The 20484-nt window shown below is 42.9% G+C and overlaps 1 protein-coding gene across 1 annotated transcript in view; it reads left to right on the top strand.

Moving 5' to 3' along the window:
* EMC2 (ER membrane protein complex subunit 2) overlaps positions 1 to 20484 on the top strand; it is a 188750-nt gene that overhangs the window by 73381 nt on the left and 94885 nt on the right. The window contains exons 4-5 of the mRNA XM_078686879.1: positions 9198 to 9283; positions 10170 to 10227. Coding sequence (XP_078543005.1) covers positions 9198 to 9283; positions 10170 to 10227 — 144 coding nt within the window. The remainder of the gene's footprint in view (positions 1 to 9197; positions 9284 to 10169; positions 10228 to 20484) is intronic.

Here is a 20484-nt window from a genome sequence, read left to right as displayed (position 1 = left end):
CAAGATGAGTCCGACCTTCTTTGTCTTGAGTGTTCATACTAATGGTCGGTGGGGATCTCTATGTATGTTATTTACTCATCAAGTGGTTCTTCAGTTCTCGTTTGAATTTTACAAAATTTTGAATCATCCTGATGTTAGGGGGGAGGGAATTCCAGACTCTGGGGGCGGCTCCGGAGAATGCACGGTCATAGGTCTTTTTCTTGTGGAAGAAGGCCGGTCGTAGTAGCAGCTCCCTCGCGCTTCTAGTTGGTCTGTTACCTCCTGATAGCTTAATTTTCTTGGCTAGATATATTGGCGTGTTGAGGTGAACCGCTTTGTGGGTAATACATGCCATCTTCATTTTAATTCTCGCTTCGTAAGATAGCCAGTTTAGTGCCTTTAAGTGGGGCGATATGTGATCGAATTTTCTCGTTCCCGTGATGAGTCTTGCCGCAGCGTTGAGGCAGGCTTTTAGTGGTGCAGTGGATGTCTTCGGTAGGCCAGCTAATGTGGTGCATCCGTATTCAATTCTCGAGATCACTAGTGATTGGATAGCCAGTTTTAGATCTGCTTCTGAGATAAAGGGTTTCAATTTTCTTAGATAATTCAGGTGGAAACGTGCGCTCTTGGCCATTGTGTTGATGTGGTCTTTCATGTCGAGGTTCTTATCTAACGTAATTCCTAGTGATTTAGCTGAATTGATTAGGGTCGGGGTACAGTTTAGAGCAGTCACCAGTTTAGTCCATTCTTTTACCTCTGGTTGACTCTCTGCAGGTGATATTAATAGGAATTCTGTTTTGTCGGCATTAAGTTTTAGATGATTGGCTGTTAGCCATTGTAGTGCTCCTTTTAGTGTTTCATTCATTAGGACAATGTCATCCCGACAGGTGATCTTCATATATATTTGCGTGTCGTCTGCGTACATGTGATAGGAGATCTGTGATTTTCCAAGAATCTCCGTGAGGGGTTCTACATACAAGTTGAATAGATCTGGGGATAACGTCGAGCCTTGTGGGACTCCTAATGTGTTAGGGCACGGGGATGAGCTTACTTGGTTGACCAGGAATAGTTGTGTCCTGTTCTGAAGGAAGGAGTTAAACCATTTCAATACGTTTCCGGATAAACCCATCCTGTCTCGTAGCCTGGTCAGCAATATTTCGTGATTTACAGTGTCAAATGCTGATGACAAGTCTAGTAGGATCAATAGGCACGCATGATTTTGGTCTAGGGCTTGTAAGGCATCGTCAACAATATGCAGGATCGCCGTTTCAGTACTATGTCCAGTTCTGAAGCCAGATTGGCAGTCATCTAGTAGTGAGTATTTAGCGATGTGCTGACTCAGTTGGCCCTGCACGCATTTCTCAATAAGCTTGGCAAGTAGAGGGATGTTGGTCACAGGTCGATAATTCTTCGGGTCTGTTGTATCCGCTGTCGGTTTTTTGATGATGGGAACTACCTGTCCAGTTTTTAGGCAGTCAGGGAGAGTTCCTTGAGCAAGTGAAGCATTTATTATCTCAGTCCAGATGGGAGTTAGGGTGTGGCTGATTTCTCTTACACACTTTGCCGGTAGAGGATCTTGATAGTGGTTGTTCGGTCTCAGTTCAGCTAGCGTTTTGGCGATCTTTCCCTGGTCAAATAGTTCAAATGTGTCCCAATTTGCCTTATTTTTTGTTTGAGGACCTTCAGATGCCGTCTTAGCCTCGTTTAGGGTCATGATGTTAGCTGCTGCACTTGTGAGCTCAACTTCTAGTAGTTTGTTTTTTTCTGTGAAAAATGAGGAGAATTCCTCGCAGCTTATGGGAGTTTTCGAGCTCTCTTGAGTCGTTTTGGTTAGTTTATTCGACTGTTGTTTTAAGATCTCGAAGAGTTTTCTTGGTCTATTTGTGGCGTTGTCGAGTTCAGCCCTTATAAATTCTTTTTTGGTGTTGATTATCTTTTTGTTATACTGTTTCCTAGTTTTTCTGAGGTCTTTCAGCTCAGGGGAGGAGGGATGTTGTCTCCATTTCCTTTCTGCCATTCTCAGTTTTCGCCTGTCTTCGTTCAATGCCTCGCTAAACCAAGGATTTTTTGGCTTTTCAGAGACGTTTTTCAGTTTTTGAGGCAGGGTGTCATTGACTATATTACTGATCGAGGCTAAGTAGTGATCCGTCAGCTCATTGACATTGACATTCTGCCTATTGTTACGAGGCTTCAAGTCTTTTTCACATCTTTCTACCAGTAATTCAATATTGGCTTCTTTTGTATCACGAATCAATTTTTTGCACTTGCGGGGTTGCACGGTCCTACCCTTTTTCATTGTGGGTATCGCGAATGTTATGGCGTGATGGTCAGACCAATCACACGGTTCTATAGCAAGGATTGAGATCTCTTTGTTTCTTGCAATAATCCAATCTAGAGTCGCTCCTTGTGAGTGAGTGGGCTGGGTGCATGCTTGCGTGAGGTTTAGCTCATTTAGGAAGTCTTTAATCGCATTAACCATTTTGTCATTGCCATCGTCCCAATGGAGGTTAAAGTCCCCTAGGAATATGTTGTTGGCATCCGAGTTAGAGTTGGCCGTTATTATCTCTATTAGTTGCTCTGTGAACTTTGCGTTCTCTCCTGGTGGGTGGTAGAACGCGTGTAGGTTATAGCTTTGGTTATTTATTGATCTTATGTTAAGACCAAGATATTCACAGGATTCTATGGGGTCGGATTGGAATTGGTTGACCTTAATCTCGGCCCGGTGAATGCAAGCTATACCTCCTCCCACTTTCCTTGGTCGGTCTAACCTGACAATGTTATAATGAGGTGGTACTAGGAGATCAATGGTAGGAGATGATGATTCACTGAGCCATGTTTCCGTGAGGATGGCCAGGTCAATTCCCTTGTTTATGATGAGGGCAGCTATATCTGACGCATGTTTAGTTGCCGAACGACAGTTAAGAAGTAGACATTTCAGGGCTTTCTGTGAGTTAACGGGGTCTCCATTATCAGTGTCGGTTTTGATCACCTGAATATGTTGTAAGTTGTGGAGAATTGCTTTCCTGTCGTTCTTTCTGGACGCTCTATTAGAGTCAATGGGTACAGTTTCGATGTACCCTTCCTTTCCCTGATCCGGTTTTTCATAAGATCGGAGTAAGGCCAGGGCTTCTTCATTTGTTAAGGGATTAGTCCTGTTTGGTCTGTTGGGTCGGAGTACGAGATTCTGGATTTGTGCGACCTTTGTGTGCGTATTTAACGTATTATTCCACCACTTATTATTCCACCAAAGCGCAAGCGGATAGGCAGCTCACTTTGACCAGTCGATGCCTATGCCAGATTAGTTCTTGAAGAACCTTAAAATCTTGAGAATCCTCGCAATGGTTTTCTCTGGATCTACCAGATTCAACAGAATTTCATCCCCAAATAATGAGATAACATCCTCCCACTCACATTTTATTTACACTTGACTGCGTGTTAAAGGCATATGTGTGATACAGGCATGCATATTGAAAAATGTGTGGTAAGGCATGCGTGGTAATTGCATGCGTTGTAACATCATACAACCATTCGGTTAGATGTTTACTGGGCTCCCTTCAATTTTCCAAGGTTCACTGGCTAGTGCCACTTGCACGATGGTGTCATGGGCTCTGAACTTAAGCAACTGTCTATGATCTTCCATGACAGGGCCCTGTCCGCCACCCCGGGACGCTATGTACTCATTCCATCTTGAAAAAATTAAAAACATTGCCCCCTAGCACTGTGAACCGCAACGATTCTCCACAAACAGTTTAGTGCTGGGTCCTACGGCTTTTTCTGGAACTCCTATCCAGGGCACAGTATTCCACCTGGATCAACTGCCTGCATAGTCCGACTTGGCTGCCAGTGCATCAGCTTCTTTTTGTAGTTGTAGTCTCACAGCGCCATCCCCGACCGTGGGTGTGACCTGTGCCACCGTAGATTCTGTGTTCGTCACTCTCTGTTGGTATTTTATGGTCAATTCTTAGCAAAACACCATTCAGCGCTAATGCTTCTATTTTGTGCTCTAGAGCTTCCTTGGTGTTTCGTATTGCGGCCAGGATTTTTTCGATGTGGACCTCCACATTCTTTTCCCCTGCGCCAGTGGCGCTCGGGTTTCCATCTGACACAACTCCCCATATCCTGTGTAGACTTAGTCTATTAGTAATCATAAAAAAGAGACAGCAGACCAAAGAGACCGCACCTAACCTGTGTTTCGGAAGTATAATTCACACAAGTATTTTAAAGTGTGTGCACACACCACAAGCACCTGCTGCCAAGGTGCATATACCAAAAACGTTTGAAGTAGCAATAAGAAGCATAGCGGTGCAGCACATCAATAACAAGAAATGAATAAGAAAAGAAAAACACCCCAATCAAACAAGTACACTTTGTGTGACTGGTCTTCATTTTATTTTCTTAACAAGTATCACGCATATGTGATGAAGACAGCGAACGTATTTCGTCCATAACAATGAACTTCTTCAGGGTTGCAATGCAATAAATATATGACATGTAAAAACCCCCTCCATAAAAGACTAAACATAACAACATGCGTAACACCGTGCTTGGTATGGAACAAAGGACATTTTAAAACATGTGCATAAACAAATGCAAAAACTATTTATAAAAAAAATATATATATATTTGTATTGAAATTGCATTTATATAGCGCTTACTATCCCTAACGAGGCGTTGAAGCGCTTTTCGGCGAGTAGCACGCTACTCCGGTACCCATAAAGGATTAGTGATGAATTAGTATAAAAGATTAGTGGTGAATTAGTGAAAATAGAAAGTTATTTGAGTGGTGGATATGTTAATCAGTTATTTGGATTGAGAAGGATAGCGGAGGAATAGAAGAGGGAAAAAGGTTTGCATTTATATAGCGCTTGCTACCCTTGATGGGGTGTTGAAGCGCTTTTTCGGCGAGTTTCACGCTGCTTCGGAAACCAGAAAGGATTAGTGGTGATTTAGTATAGTGAAAATATGAAAAAGTAATTTGAATGGTGTATATGTTAGTCAGATTATTTGGATTGAGAAGGATAGTGGAGAGAGAGAGAAGGGAAAAAAGGTTTGCATTCATATAGCGCTTGCTACCCCTAATGTGGTGCTGAAGTGTTTTTTTCAGCGAGTAACTTGCCACTCTGGAACCTATAAAGGATTAGTGGTGAATTAGTATAGTGAAAATATTAAAGTAATTTGAGTGGTGTATATGTTAATCAGATTATTTGGATTGAGAAGGATAGTGGAGAGATAGAGAAGGGAAAAAGTGTTGCCATTTATATAGGGCTTGTTACCCTTGATGGAGAGTTGAAGTGTTTTTTTCAGGGAGTAGCATGCTACTCAGGGTACAGTGTTAGTGGTGAATTAGTATAGTGAAATATGAAATACATTTGGAGTGGGGAACATGTTAGTCTTTTATTTGGATTGAAAAAGATAGTGGAGGGATAGGAGTGAAGGATTTAGATTTTTTGTTTATTTTTTGTTTGTTTGTTTTAGAGCTCTTAGCAGTAGGAGAAGGCTTGTTAGAGGAAGCACACATGTCAAGGAAATTTTAGTTCAGACCCAGGATTCAAGAACAGGAAGATTCGCAGGGCATGCTGTAACCAAAATAGCGGTACAAAAGGGGGTGGTGATGGACGGAGCATCTGAACCAATCAAACACTCACACCCAGTCAAAAGATCTGGGTTTGATCCATCACCGTTCTTTAGCCCACCCTGCCACCCCAGTTCAGACATGGCTATATGCAAATCAGTCTGACCCTGTGCCTCATGGGAACAGTCCAGCCCGAACTGCCAAGCCATGCCTTCCGAGGACCGGAAACAAGCTTCCGAGGACCGGTTTCTGGCATTCCAGCCGTCTTCAGCCCGGCTTGCTTGAATCCAGTGGCAAAGTGAGCAAGGGACTCACGTCTGAGCATACCCTGCCACACTTATGGCGGCCAAAAGCGGTACAAAAGGGGGTGGTGATGGACGGAGCATCTGAACCAATCAAACACTCACACCCAGTCAAAAGATCTGGGTTTGATCCATCACCGTTCTTTAGCCCACTCTGCCACCCCAGTTCAGACATGGCTATATGCAAATCAGTCTGACCCTGTGCCTCATGGGAACAGTCCAGCCCGAACTGCCAAGCCATGCCTTCCCTGGACCGGAAACAAGCTTCCGAGGACCGGTTTCTGGCATTTCAGCCGTCTTCAGCCCGGCTTGCTTGAATCCAGTGGCAAAGTGAGCAAGGGACTCACGTCTGAGCATACCCTGCCACACTTACGGCGGCCAAAAGCGGTACAAAAGGGGGTGGTGATGGACGGAGCATCTGAACCAATCAAACACTCACACCCAGTCAAAAGATCTGGGTTTGATCCATCACCGTTCTTTAGCCCACTCTGCCACCCCAGTTCAGACATGGCTATATGCAAATCAGGCTGACCCTGTGCCTCATGGGAACAGTCCAGCCCGAACTGCCAAGCCATGCCTTCCCTGGACCGGAAACAAGCTTCCGAGGACCGGTTTCTGGCATTCCAGCCGTCTTCAGCCCGGCTTGCTTGAATCCAGTGGCAAAGTGAGCAAGGGACTCACGTCTGAGCATACCCTGCCACACTTATGGCGGCCAAAAGCGGTACAAAAGGGGGTGGTGATGGACGGAGCATCTGAACCAATCAAACACTCACACCCAGTCAAAAGATCTGGGTTTGATCCATCACCGTTCTTTAGCCCACTCTGCCACCCCAGTTCAGACATGGCTATATGCAAATCATTCTGACCCTGTGCCTCATGGGAACAGTTCAGCCCGAACTGCCAAGCCATGCCTTCCCTAGACCAGAAACAAGCTTCCGAGGACTGGTTTCTGGCATTCCAGCCGTCTTCAGCCCGGCTTGCTTGAATCCAGTGGCAAAGTGAGCAAGGGACTCACGTCTGAGCATACCCTGCCACACTTATGGCGGCCAAAAGCGGTACAAAAGGAGGTGGTGATGGACGGAGCATCTGAACCAATCAAAAACTCACACCCAATCAAAAGATCTGGGTTTGATCCATCACCGTTCTTTAGCCCACTCTGCCACCCCAGTTCAGACATGGCTATATGCAAATCAGTCTGACCCTGTGCCTCATGGGAACAGTCCAGCCCGAACTGCCAAGCCATGCCTTCCCTGGACCGACTGTAATGCCAGAAACCGGTCCTCGGAAGCTTGTTTCCGGTCCAGGGAAGGCATGGCTTGGCAGTTCGGGCTGGACTGTTCCCATGAGGCACAGGGTCAGACTGATTTGCATATAGCCATGTCTGAACTGGGGTGGCAGAGTGGGCTAAAGAACGGTGATGGATTCAACCCAGATCTTTTGACTGGGTGTGAGTGTTTGATTGGTTCAGATGCTCCGTCCATCATCACCCCCTTTTGTAACCAAAATAGGGCCACACATGCTAAGACCTACAGACACCATGTCACACAGGCCAGACTGTAACACAGGGATGGTTAGCATGGCCAGTCTCTAACTCAGAAATTGTCACAAAGACCAGGAGTCTAACCCTGAAGGAGTTAAAAGGGGCGACTCTAGCAAAGAGAGAGATCTAGGAAGTGGCATCAAGACCATGAGGTAATCCTGGAAGACCAGGTTATGCCCTCGTCCTTGAATGGCCGGAGTCTAGCCTTGAGAGAATTATAAAAGTATTATTCTCATCAAATGTATTCGATACAAAAATAGCAGACAAAAACAAGAATATAAAATAAAGTGAAAACGCCCCCACGAAGAGCAATGCCCGCTATACTTTACACTGGCAAGAAAAATCCGACAACACACACAATAATTTTAAACATAAGAAAGAAAAACCTGAAAGTGGGGGATTTTTTGCGGGGGAAACGGGGGCGATTAGGGAGAACTAAACTTCATCAATTGAAGACATTCATGTATATATAAAAATCCTATAACGGCTTGTAGTGACTAAGAGATCAGTAAATGCGTTTTCCAAATAATAGCCATAAACCCAATCAAACATAATCTATCATTATTTTTAGTGCCTGCTATAAATATTGCAATAATACTGTATTTTGCTGCCAAGGCAAATGATTGACAGTGGATTACAATTGGTAGTGTCTAAGGACAAGGTAGATGCAGAAAAGAGAGAAGGAACCCACATAATATAGACATTGTATATTTGGGCACACCATGACTCCAAACCAGCCACCAGTTGTCCCAGGCCAAAACTCCGGTAAGCTGATATTCAGTTCACACACCAAGCTCTCTTATGACCCCTGACTGTCCCTCACTAGGGGTGGGGGGGATGAGTCTCCGGTACCTTATGGGACGTAGGATGCAAGCTGGTTCCCTCTGTCATCTACCCACCGTGCGCCACTTAGGGCATTGCTGTCATTCCCGGTCTCCTTGCTGATGCATGGCCCAATGTGCACGAGGCCAGGCCCCAGCCCCGCTTACCAGATAGTGATCTGAGTGGGAGGAAAAAGCTGCTGCTGGTCTTGGTAAATGTGTTTGGGGAAGAGTTGATGCCTCCCATTGTTGGGCATCAGGGCCGGGTCTCACTTCAATTCTTCCTGTACCCATTGGGACCGGTCCACGTTCCCTCATTGTGTGCAGCCGCAGAACGAGTCTTTACACTTCTTGTTTCTGGGTCATCCGGAACGCTCAATATGCTGTCTCTTCTTTCTGCTGCTTTGCTTCCTGCCTCTCCAGCCCATTGCGCTACCTCTACATTTCCTTACTGGCCCCCCTGTTTGTGGACATTCTTGGCTGGGCCTACTTGCAAGTGAGCAACCACACACTCGAACCTTTGTCTTTTTTTTATAGGTCCTTCTATTCCAGCTATGAAGTGCAGGAGTGTTTGCTTGAAAGGAATGCCTAATGGGGTCTAGGGCTTGTGGACGAGATCTTCCAGCCAGCCCCATGCAGAACTGTTGGAAATTCCGGGGAGTACATTTTATGCTTGCAAGTTCAGGAGGGAAACTAATGCTGCTGGGGCATGCGTCCTTAAGAAGTCGGAAACTGCTCCAAAGCTAGGAGTAATTATATGTGAGAAGACATTGGCTTTGTGTGTTGAGACCTCAGTTTGATGTTACACCGCTGTTTCTCGTAAATTTAGAATGATGGTATTGCAGGGAACTTGATAATAATCTGCTGTTAATGCAGTACGAATCACCAGCTTTCTGTTTACAAGCTGGTCCTTACGCGTTTCCAATTTTAGCTAATATATTTTTTCAGTATCCTAACTTCTTAAAAAAACAATTTGTTCACAGACGTGTCTTCAAGAATTACGACGGCAGTTCCCTGGCAGCCACAGAGTAAAGCGATTAACTGGCATGAGATTCGAAGCGATGGAAAGGTAAATCATGAAGTTCTGAATTTAAGACTAAAATCACAATGTGTTGCAATGGGATATGCACAGCTCTTGTATGTGTAGAGGTGTTCAGAGAAAAAGGCTTTGATAGTCTCTAACCTTGTCCCTTGTGAACTGAATGACCACACTGTTTAAACAGTTGGCATACTGCTTCTCCAGGTTTTCTCAAAGCTGCAAACAGAACGGGGTCACTGAAATGTCAAAGTGCAGTCACAAAACATTCCCGGTAGCGCGTGTTGTTAATCATGTTTATGCACCAAAAATAGAAGTCTCTATTTTTCAAGTAGCATTTGAATTTCGCGTATGCATAGAGCCCGTGTTAAAGGTGGCCTACGGAATTTTAGAAGTTTGGAAGATTTCCTCTGTAATGGATTGATTTAGCCAATTATGCTCGATTTATTTTGCTTTAATTGATATCATTGCTGTCTTGACACTGTACAAGAACGTCATTTAATCTCTTCCAGTGGGACCCCTGTTTAAAATATTATCTGATATCATTTAAAAACACAGGATGTGCTTCGAATAGATGTAGATTAATTTCAATTTACAGCAAAAGTTTGCTTATTGTTTGCTTGCCTCTGCCTACGATTATCAGAATGAGTGATCATATTCTTTTGGCAATAAGTTGACAGTGACCCTCTACGAGCCGGTGAACATATGGGGTTGTTCAAATTTCGTTGCACCTGCCAAGACAAATTCTGCATAAAATGTTAATAACAAAAATATTCAGCAGTCGAACTGAATACATGTTTTCTCCTCAAAAATCTGAACAGTGCTCTTTTGTAAGGGCAATAGTTATCCAGTTGCAGTTGACACTACATTTCTGGAAACTATTTTGAAGAAGTGATTTTAATTTTCTCTTTTGGAACAGGTATGATGACGCTCTCCAGATATATGACAGGATACTGCAGGAGGATCCAACTAACACAGTAAGTCGAATGGTTTGTCCAAAACAGGCAATTTGAGAGATTTTACTTTTGCCAACAAAATATTTCATTACTTGTAGAGAAATAGTGAAAATTATGTTGACTATTCGTGTGTAAAAAAATCTTCGAATTGTCAAATAATATATATATACAATTTCTGTGTTTCGGTCTCTTTACAGTGACGTTGTAGCATTGGATTTATGTAGTTGAACTCCGTTCTTTTTATTTAGTTTGTTTTTTCGTCTTTGTTGAACTAGATATGGTTGATTAATTTGGAGGAGGCAGAGGCATCGCCTCCTTCAAAATGGGGCCTATGGAAGGTGATTGGAGGTATAGAGATTGGACAAGACTAAAAGAACAATGTATGAATACATAAAGCATTGAGTAAGACTACCAAGGAGTTTCATCCACTTCGCTCATTATACTTCTTTTGTATGAATGGATGTGACATGACAGAAACATCTAGCTATACTGCGAACAGCATGAAGAGAATTAAATTACTTCTTCATTCACCGACCCACAAATGTGCCATGACTTTTGATTTCTTAAAAGGCAAAACACATGCTGTTCAGTATTTTTCTGGCACACACTGTACTGAAAGGGATGTCTCATTATCGAGATATTCTAGCTTTGCATTATGGAAAATATAAATGGGAGGCCTTCTGTTCAATCTACCCTATTTGAATTGCCATTTAAAATGTCGACTTGTGTGTCCATTGTTATTCCTTCAGCAGGTTCCACTTTCTCCACATATGACTGAAAAGTGAATGTTCATGTTATGCACCCTGTCCACCTGGAGGTGTGCCTCCTTGGTTGACATCATTGTCCCTTGTGTTCAGTCACTGCCGTGTGGCTAATGCAGATTAGGACAATGTATATAGTTGTACCAGGATTACCCCAATTCCTTGCTACCCTTTTGGCATTATGCAGATATTTCAATCCAAATTGTTTTCTTAGCATTTGCTTAGAGTTGTACAGGTTCATACCGCTCTTTACTGGGCTACTGTATCTCTATTCTGTGGGTTTAGCTAATACTTTAGCCCTTGTGTCTGTGAGTTTCTGCATCTGGACACTTAAATGGTAATGTGTGTCTTAGGGGAGAACATTCTCAGCAGTGAATAGTGTCCCACAGAATTAAATTGTTCCTTTTAGTGGTAACCTTGGCCCTCAGAAGCTCTCTGTGTAATACCACAGTAACGCTTACTCTATCTTGTCCTCATCTTGTGTCTTAACCTGTGCCTTAATCACACTGAATTTATACCAGATCTAATGGGGCCCGTGCATTTATGATTTCCCTGTAGTTCAGAGAGTAGAGCATTTATGTAAACCTGTTTTTCTTTGTCTCTGTTTTTTCAGTCTTGACAAAGGTAATATGATGCACCTTCTTAATAGTTTTAAGTGCGTTCCACAGGTGGCGTTATCCACCTCACCTGTGCGAGTCTCATCCAAGTAGTGAGACATGCTGTGCCTTAGTTCCTGCACTAATTCATTGTTCTGAAGCAGGTCTTATGAGCGCCGATTGAGGCTGAAAGACGGCTTGTTTTTCAGCCTCAATCGGTGCTCATAAGTGTACCGGATCTGAAAGTGCAATGCGTCCTATTTCTGTCATGGGAGCTTGGAATAGATCGTGAATGAAACCAAGAATTAGTCTAGCGTTGAATAAATATGATGAGTGGGCTGCTGAGTGAAATGTATAGTCTGTGCCTAAGGAATGTTCTGCATGCCAGAGTTCAGTCCCACACTCTAGAGTCAGGCTGTCCCTCAACAGAAAGTGGTGCAGAATGCAGTGGCATAGAGTGGAGTGGTACAGAGTAGATTAGAGTGGCGTAGAGTACAGTGGCCTAGAGTAGATTAGAATTGTGAAGAGTGTAGTGGAGTAGAGTTGTATGAAGTGCAGTGGTGTATAGTAGAGTGGTGCAGGGAAGAGCGCAGTGGCATAGAGTAGAGTGGCTCAGAGTAGAGTGGTGCAGCAGTGCAGAGTGGCATAGAGTGCAGTAGCGTAGAGTAGGTTGCCATAGAGTGCAGTGTTGTAGAGAGTTGCAAAGTAGAATGCAGTCGTGTAGAGTGGCACAGAGTAGAGGGGTACAGCAGCATAGAATACAGTGGCGTAAAGAAGTGAAGCGAAGAGCAGAGTGGCATGGAGTGCAGTGGTGTAGAGTGGCATAAACTGTAGTGGCATGGATTAGAATGGTGTAGAGTGGCGTGGCATAGAGTGATGCAGATGGGCGTAAAGTAGAGTGGTATAGATTATAGCGCAGGGGCATAGAGTGGTGCAGAGTTGAGTGCAGTGATGTAGAATACAGGGTTTGGGGTGGGAGGGAAAAGAAGCTGCATAAACAGGGATATAGCAGGCGGACTGAAAACACAAGCACTCATATGGAGCGCTTGAACACAAAGAAAAAAGTAGCTCCTAAAAAACGGAGCAGTGGATGTACACAAGTACTTGGTCCTTGCTCTAGGGGATGGCCAAACACAAGAAGAAGACACAGCGCTTGCATGCCTTGACAAACGGAGACAAGGGAAGTGAGAACAACTTTGAAGCTATTAGAATTGCAACCTATAGTTGGGCTGAAAGCCCACTGTGTGTAAACAACATGTATCGCAGAGGCAGAGCATGCGCTGTCTTGGCGAAATCTAAAAATGTCTTCTTCCTTAGGGTTTGACCTTGAGGTGAAGTCTGTCTTCACCTAGCACACCTTTCCTAATGTCTCTACTCTGCCTGTCTGGTGCAGTTTTCTAATTGCCCTATTTTACTTTCTAGCGTGCACATTTTACTTATTTATTTACTAAATAACCCAGTCGATTCCGTGCAAGATTATCCACAAACAGGCAAGCACTCCTTGAGGGTGTACAGGCTTCTACATCAAACTCCTTGCTCAAAAGACCACTATTTCTTATCCTTAAACGCGCTTGAAGTATTATGCCAAAGGTATATTTTGTTGTCACCTGCACAAGAGGTATTGTTATTTTATCCTTTCTACTCATTGCTTTTATGACCTTTTTTTTGTGGGAAATAAATTAATTTGCATCTAAATGCCCAAATCTCTGAAATTAATATAGGTCTTCTGAAGCCTGTGCTGTTAGCAATTTCAGGTCCGTCCAACGTTTTGAAGGTTACTCTGGAGCCAGTGATGCTGGAGGCCTGATGCATCTTTGCAGTCAACCTCCATCATCCTGGTACCTTGGGCTTGTGCCATCGTCAGAATATCCTCACCGGCCAGATGACTTCATCACAGATGTTCCTACCAAGCATTTATAAGCCTTCATTCCATGAAACTCTTTTACCAGGGTTGTTTAAAAACATTTGTAATAAAATGATTAAGAAAAAGTGTTGTGCATTTTACCTTTAACATGCCCTTTTCAGATATCATAAGAAAATGCTGATTCTAACGTGGAATTATCACAGCCCTCAGACAGAATCGTTATTCTGCTTTCATTTGTAAGGCGATTTAGGTATAAAGACCCAGAAATGTGATGAAATAGCTTTAATCTTATTCATAATCTTATTCATAATCTTATTCATTGCTTCTCTGATTTTGAAGAATTCTCTTTCCATTGGAGCTTGTCTGCTGATATTTGTTAACCAAATATCCAATTCAATGTAGATAGAGCTGAAGTGTGCAAGAGTGAAACATCACCAAGATACTGGTGTTGTGAACATTAAATCATTGCACCTGGCGTGGAAGAAATACATTTTTAAGCATAGTTTATAGGTGTCATCTTATCTCCACAATATAGCCATTTTATAATAAAACACAGTTCTCTCCCACCGAGCGTTGGCATGGGACATATCATGTACCTTCTTTGCCAAAGTAAGATTTGCTTTGTACTTGGTTGTGGTGGAAAATGAAGTACTAAGACCTGTTCTATGGATAACTCCCCCACCCATTGAGAACATTTTGTAAAAGAGGGAAATGGAGCATTTTGGGAGGAACAATAACGCTTTTTGCAAACTAGAAATCTAAGGAGACAATCGAATACATGAGGAGAGGAAATTAAATAAAGAAGAACTTGCTTATGCAACCAATGTCCCCAGTGCAATGTAATGGTATCAATGGTGATTCCAAACCGCAAGTTGGTTTTTATTGTCATTTGTTCTGACCGCATGTTGGTGCACACGTTGCCAAATAAATTATTATGCAGTAGATCTTGTATAAATGTGATTTATATGCTCTACCATTCTTGCACTGCAGACGGCATCATTTGTACTGAATTTCAACTGCCTAAGAATTTGGTTTAATAATCCACTGTAAAGTTTCAGATTTGAGAGAATGTTATAAATACTAAAACCTAAGATAAAATGAGCATTTTGTGTGGATTTTGGTACACCAATTGGAAGACTGTCTTTTATATACCAAATGTTGTTTTTATTGATAATTTTGGGAAACCTAAAAGTGCCCATGTTGATAACTCATTTACTGGGGACAAATAGTCACTTAACTGTCATATTTACATTGTTATGCTCTAGACCAGCAACCTCTGCCCACCCCCGGCAGTTTTTATGGTCTGGCTTGACAGTGCAGCTGTCGCCAGACAATTAATTTGAACATCAATAGGGGGGCTTTGCCTCAGCTCACATGTTGGATGCCATGCGTACATGTTTTGATTTGGCAAAAGCTGTGTGCTTCCACAAAAAAAGTGCTTGTCTTCCACGCAGCTGTGATTTTGTTTATTTATCTAGCTGGCTGAGCATGAAGTTTCAGGGGCACACACATGACATGGTAATGCTGCAAAAAATGTCTTGGATAACTAGATAGTTTATGCTGTTTTTCTTTCTCTGCTACGCAAACAAATGATGAATGGAATGCTGAATAAATCATACATTCACCTCCAGTCAGGAGATCTGGGTTAAATCCATCATTCTTTTGCTCACCATGCCACCCCAGTTTAGACCCAGCCATATGCAAATCAGTCTTGACCCTGTGCCTCATGGGAACAGTCCAGACCGAACTTCCAAGCCAGGTCCTCCCTGGCCCGGTAACAAGCATCCTGGGACCGGTTTCTGGGTATTAACCTTCATCAGCCAGGCTAGCTTGAATCCAGTGGCACAGTGAGTAAGGAACCCACGTCTGGGCATACCCATCCCACTTAGGGTGAAAAGTGCTACGCACACAAATGATAGACGAAATGCTAAATAAATCATACATTCACCCCCAGTCACGAGATCTGGGTTAAATCCATCTATACCGGTCCTAGGATGCTTATTTCCAGTCCAGGGAGGACCTGGCCTGGCAGTTCGGGCTGGACTGTTCCCATTGGGCGCAGGCAGGGTCAAGACTTATTTGCATATGGCTGGGTCCAAACTGGAATGGCATGGTGAGAAAGAAAAACTATGGATTTAGGCCCAGATCTCTGTACTGGGGTGAATGTATGACATTGTTCTGCATTCTGTCCATCAATTGTTCTTTTTGTTTTTCTTTCTCTGGCAGCAGGACTTATGGGAGGAGGGCAGTCATTAACGTACATGGATTTTTAGATCTGGCTTGGCAGTATTACAGTCACCCAACCTTTTAACATACACTGATAATATTCTACAGTTCCTTGCTTCCACACAAGTGCTTATTAATTCCCATGCTATTTATTTGTTACTCTTCACTTTACCATAAAACATTCTTTTACAGCCAGACCTATTGGCATTGCCAATGCTTGTTATGATTTCCTTGCGACTTCAAAAGTTAGTAATTCAAGGTTCAACTTGATACGTTGATTTTATGATACTAAAAAAAGAACTACTGTCAAAGCTAATACTTCTGCCCTTGGTAAGCAGAGAAATTTTTACTTTTTCAATTGCAGGCAAATGCCCCAAAAAAATACCACAAAGGAAACGTGCCTTCACCTGACTGCCACTTTACTTGTGCTGTTTCTTAAATAACCTGGAGTTTAGCAGTACCATTCATATTATTATTATTTTTAGTTCTTGAGTTGTTGTTGTTATCACTATACACAAGTAAATCACTACCTCACCAAATATCCATGTCATGGGCAACTGCAGTGTTACTTAAAAACTTCATAACTTTAAAAAAAGCTACAAAAACTATATTCTTTAGTATTGTGTGCAGGGGTGTGGAATTTAATAAAATATCTACTTGTCCATGGGACAGGCTACTTCATAAATCTACTTGTCCTGTAACAAAATCCGCTTGTCTCTTTTCTGCCATGTAATGCTGCCACAGATTATAGCAGCAATCACGTTATAAAAGAGCTCTGACATAATCTCTCTGATTATGCCAGGACTCATGGGAATCATTCCCATATGTTGCCACGTTCCCGCAGATCTAAATACCAGAGCTGAAGGTACTGCTAAGCAATCGTTCTAGGGTTGTAATGCCCTTTTGAGCCTGTGCAAACCTACTAACTTGCATGTTTTAAGGGTTTTCACCAACTCTTTTCTAATCTTTTCCCATCTTGAGAAAGGTTGGAACTTTACTCCTGACAATGGCAGATGTGAAACTTCTTAATGGCTGGGCAAAAAGGGGAGGAAACGTGAACTTTCAAACACTCAGATTTTTGCATGAGCAAAACTACACAAGCACATATGATCATGTTAAAATAGTTCACAAATATTTTCTACGAGTACTATTTCTAGGCCTACTTCTGTAAATTCTTTTGAAATTTGCGAAAGTTGTCTATCTGCTCTTAATGCAAAGACGTATACCATGGATTCACTTTTGAGACTTTCTTTTATAATTGGGCCCCTAATTAGATCTGGTGTTAACCATGACCTTTTGTTTCTACTAAAATGTGGTCTCTCTTGGTCTATTGACTGGCTTCACTGTGAGTGACCGCATTCTGCTCTTTCACAAGGAGCATATCTGCACACAGAGTGGTTTTGCTCAGTGCCAGGAACTACTGTGGCAATGTGTGCTTTTTGAGACCAAAAATTTTTTTTGCTTTTGCCAATGTTTGTTATAATTACGAGGCCCCAGGGTGAAAGCCATACATCCTAGCGCTGTTAGGGCCGTTGTGGAGATTAAGCAAGCTATTGCCCAGAGTTGCAGCTTGGGACCCATGATTAAATTAGGCACCGAGGCGAGAATTATCAGGTCGGAGGAAATTGAGCCCAAGACCCGACGAGACGGGAATTGAACCCTGGTCCCGGGCCAGACCTCTGCATCAGGCTCTGCCGCTCTAACCATTGAGCCACACTTCTCCACAACAAACTTCTGGGATCGTTATTCTGAAGGTAATAAGTCCTTGTTCCTACCTTAACATGGGGGTTGTTGAAAGTGCATGCATGACCTTTAGGTACCCATAAATCCATTTAAAGAAAAAAATACTTTGCTGTACTGATATTTGGCTGAATAAAACGTATTTCGAACATTGTCATCCCAACCGAAGCCAATGAATCCGTCTTGCAGTATTTCTGTTTTAAAAGGCATATCTTTTTGGGGATTTTTTTTTTGCACAGATGGAGTTTAGCAAATCTTGTCCACTGAGTGAGATAAACAAACCATTTTCCATGATACTTCAAGAAAAGAAGTCTGTGCTTGCAGTTTGGCAGCCAAATTTAGATATGTCTATATACAAACTCCAAGCTCTCAGAGACCTGATGAGTAGGCCTCAGACAGTGAGACATGCCTGTGAAACGTGAGGGGAAGGTACGGCTGTTGTAAACGGATTTCTTCGCACATGTTTTGCTTTATTGAAATAGCAAGTGCACGCGGTTGAGGATTGGGCAATATTACCACAGCGCCTCCAGATCTGTCTTGGACTACTTTCGGCTCAATGTTCTGTAGCCTACACTAGATCTGGCCTAAGTCTACGTGCGTCACAGTCATCACATGTGTGACCAGCACTACTAAAACAATACTATCGCCCAAAATAAATACTTTTCATTCTGCTCACTTGGGTTTGTGCGGGTTCTCAGCAAAGTTACTTAGTTGTTTGTTCAGGAAAAGTGCTCCATTGTAGGTAGGTTGGGGATTTTTATTGTTTGTGCATATGGTTAATTGTCCATCCAGAGGTGACCATTGTATACATCTGGCTATAAAAACAATTTAATGAGCGGGGAAGGAGTACGAAAACGTTGCACTAATCTGCTTAGCACTTTTATTATTGTTGGGATGAAACCATCCTGATTGTGGCTTTTTCGCAAGGGTTAGCGTGTGTTTTACATAACTCTGGGGAAACTAGAATGTCATAACCATTCATTGTTTCATCCATTCACGTTTATTGCAATAGGAAACTGTTCAGAGGGCAATTTAAAATCCGTCACCCAACCATGAATTTTTTCTTTTCTTCTGAGTGGAATTATGCTTTCTATTTGGATACTAAGCCAAACAAGCATTGGCATAGCCAATAGGTCTCGCTTTTGGGACCTTATAAGTATTTAGTTATGCAGCACAATATCCTTGGTGCAACTCTATCAACAATTGCATGGCTAAAAACCTATAAAGTCCCAAAGGCGAGACCTATTCTCTATGCCAATGCTAGTTTATTTTCCTGTACAGATTTATGTATTTTTGTTATGTTGCATCTTTTTTAATGAATTGCTTATTGAGTGAGCAAGAATTAACAATGCATTCAAGGCTGTGTTGAGAAATAGTATTTGACGGATGTTTATAAAGATAACTTTGTTTGCTGAAGAACCAGTTACGTGACATTTTGCGGTATGTTCTCTTAAATGGTGAATGGTTAGTCTGCTACTATCCTCAGCATTTGTGCGTACATCACTTAATAGCTCCTATGTGACTCCTTTGTAAGACGTGACTTATTGAAAAATGTCCTTTTGCCTTCGTCTCACTTAAAAGTAATAGGTTCCATTCCTCAAGTTAGCCTCCTTCCCCCCCTCTTGCCTTGGCCTTATTAGCTCATAAATTGTCAGCCTGCCTGCCGTCTTCCATGTTATGGGCAGTTACAGGATTGGTTTGCAATAGCAACTGAGCTGCCTGAATACATTTACTGCCAATATTAAGTTGACTCAACACCCCTCAGCTTAGCTACCACTTCACTGCCTTCCATGCATACTTATTTCTGCCATCCATACATTTTCTGTGAGACTTCGAATTGCATTTATAGAGTTTTTCTTAACCTGAGTTTTGCTTGAACATGTGGTATCTAAGTGTGCTGAGCAAGCTGTTTATGCATGAGCATCCTAGCGGATTGATGGCGTATGTTATATAAGTGTGTTCAGGATAGTTGGGGAGTTCCTAGGATTCAGTCTGTGGACTCTCATTAGAAGGGCTCAGTGAGAGCTAACGTCCTACCTCATGGTGGTGTGTGTATGAACTGCGTTTTATCAAAATGGGGAGAAGGAAGAGTCCGTGATCCATTCAGCTTCCTTAATCTTAACCACATCGCTGCAGCCGCTATTCCGCCGCAGCGCTAAGGGGGCGGGGCGGCCACATGCTGGTGACGGAACCGCTCCGTCATCAGCCGCGGTTGAGCTGTGCTCATGACGGAGCGGTTCCGTCATGGCCCCGCCTGCTCAATAGAACGCCCAGTGCAGGCGGGGCGGCCGGGCCATGACGGAACCGCTCTGTCATCAACACAGCGCTGATGACGGAGCGGTTCCGTCATCAGCATAGAAAGGGTTAATATCAAAAAATCAATAGGGGAAGGGATTACTTATCCTGAGTAACCAGGGTTTGTTTACTATTCGTTTCGGATACCGATAAAAAACCCTCCTTCACATACCAAGGCTCGGATGGCGGTGTATCTTGGTTCTCCGCCTTTTTATTTTCTTTCTTTCTTTCTTTTTATTAGCAACGTGTCACAGTGCTAATAAAAAGGCGGAGAACCAAGATACACCGCCATCCGAGCCTTGGTACGTGAATGGTTTTTTTTTTTATCGGTATCCGAAACGAATAGTAAACAAACCCTGGTTACTCAGGACAAGTGATCCCTTCCCCCATTGATTATTTGGTGTGTGTATGAAGCCTTACTGGAGCAATAACCTTTACTTGCATATAGTTAGACCTCTTGAAGTGTATCTTCCTTCATAGCAATATTTTTCTTTTACATGTGCGACAAAGGTTTTGAGAATTAGAGCCATAGGTACTTAAAGGTGCACGGTGAAAGGAACCTCACGAAGAAAACACATTCCCAACTGAGCTCTCTCAACACCAGGTAGCCCCTAAGGTAGGGCAGCGTCTGCAGCCTAGAGTATGCTGTGCTTCAAGGATGGAGAGAGGCTGCCTCTGCAGTGGACCTTAGCAGTTGTTCTGTCTGAAACAAATGGGCTGTGGTGCAGCAGCTCAGAAGAGAAGACAGGAGATGTCTACGGTCCTAAGGTGCCCTGGAATATTGAGACATCTCTTC

Source organism: Lissotriton helveticus, chromosome 4_1 (assembly GCF_964261635.1).
Source record: "Lissotriton helveticus chromosome 4_1, aLisHel1.1, whole genome shotgun sequence".
NCBI classification, from domain to species: domain Eukaryota; kingdom Metazoa; phylum Chordata; class Amphibia; order Caudata; family Salamandridae; genus Lissotriton; species Lissotriton helveticus.
This window is presented reverse-complemented; position numbering and strand designations above follow the sequence as displayed.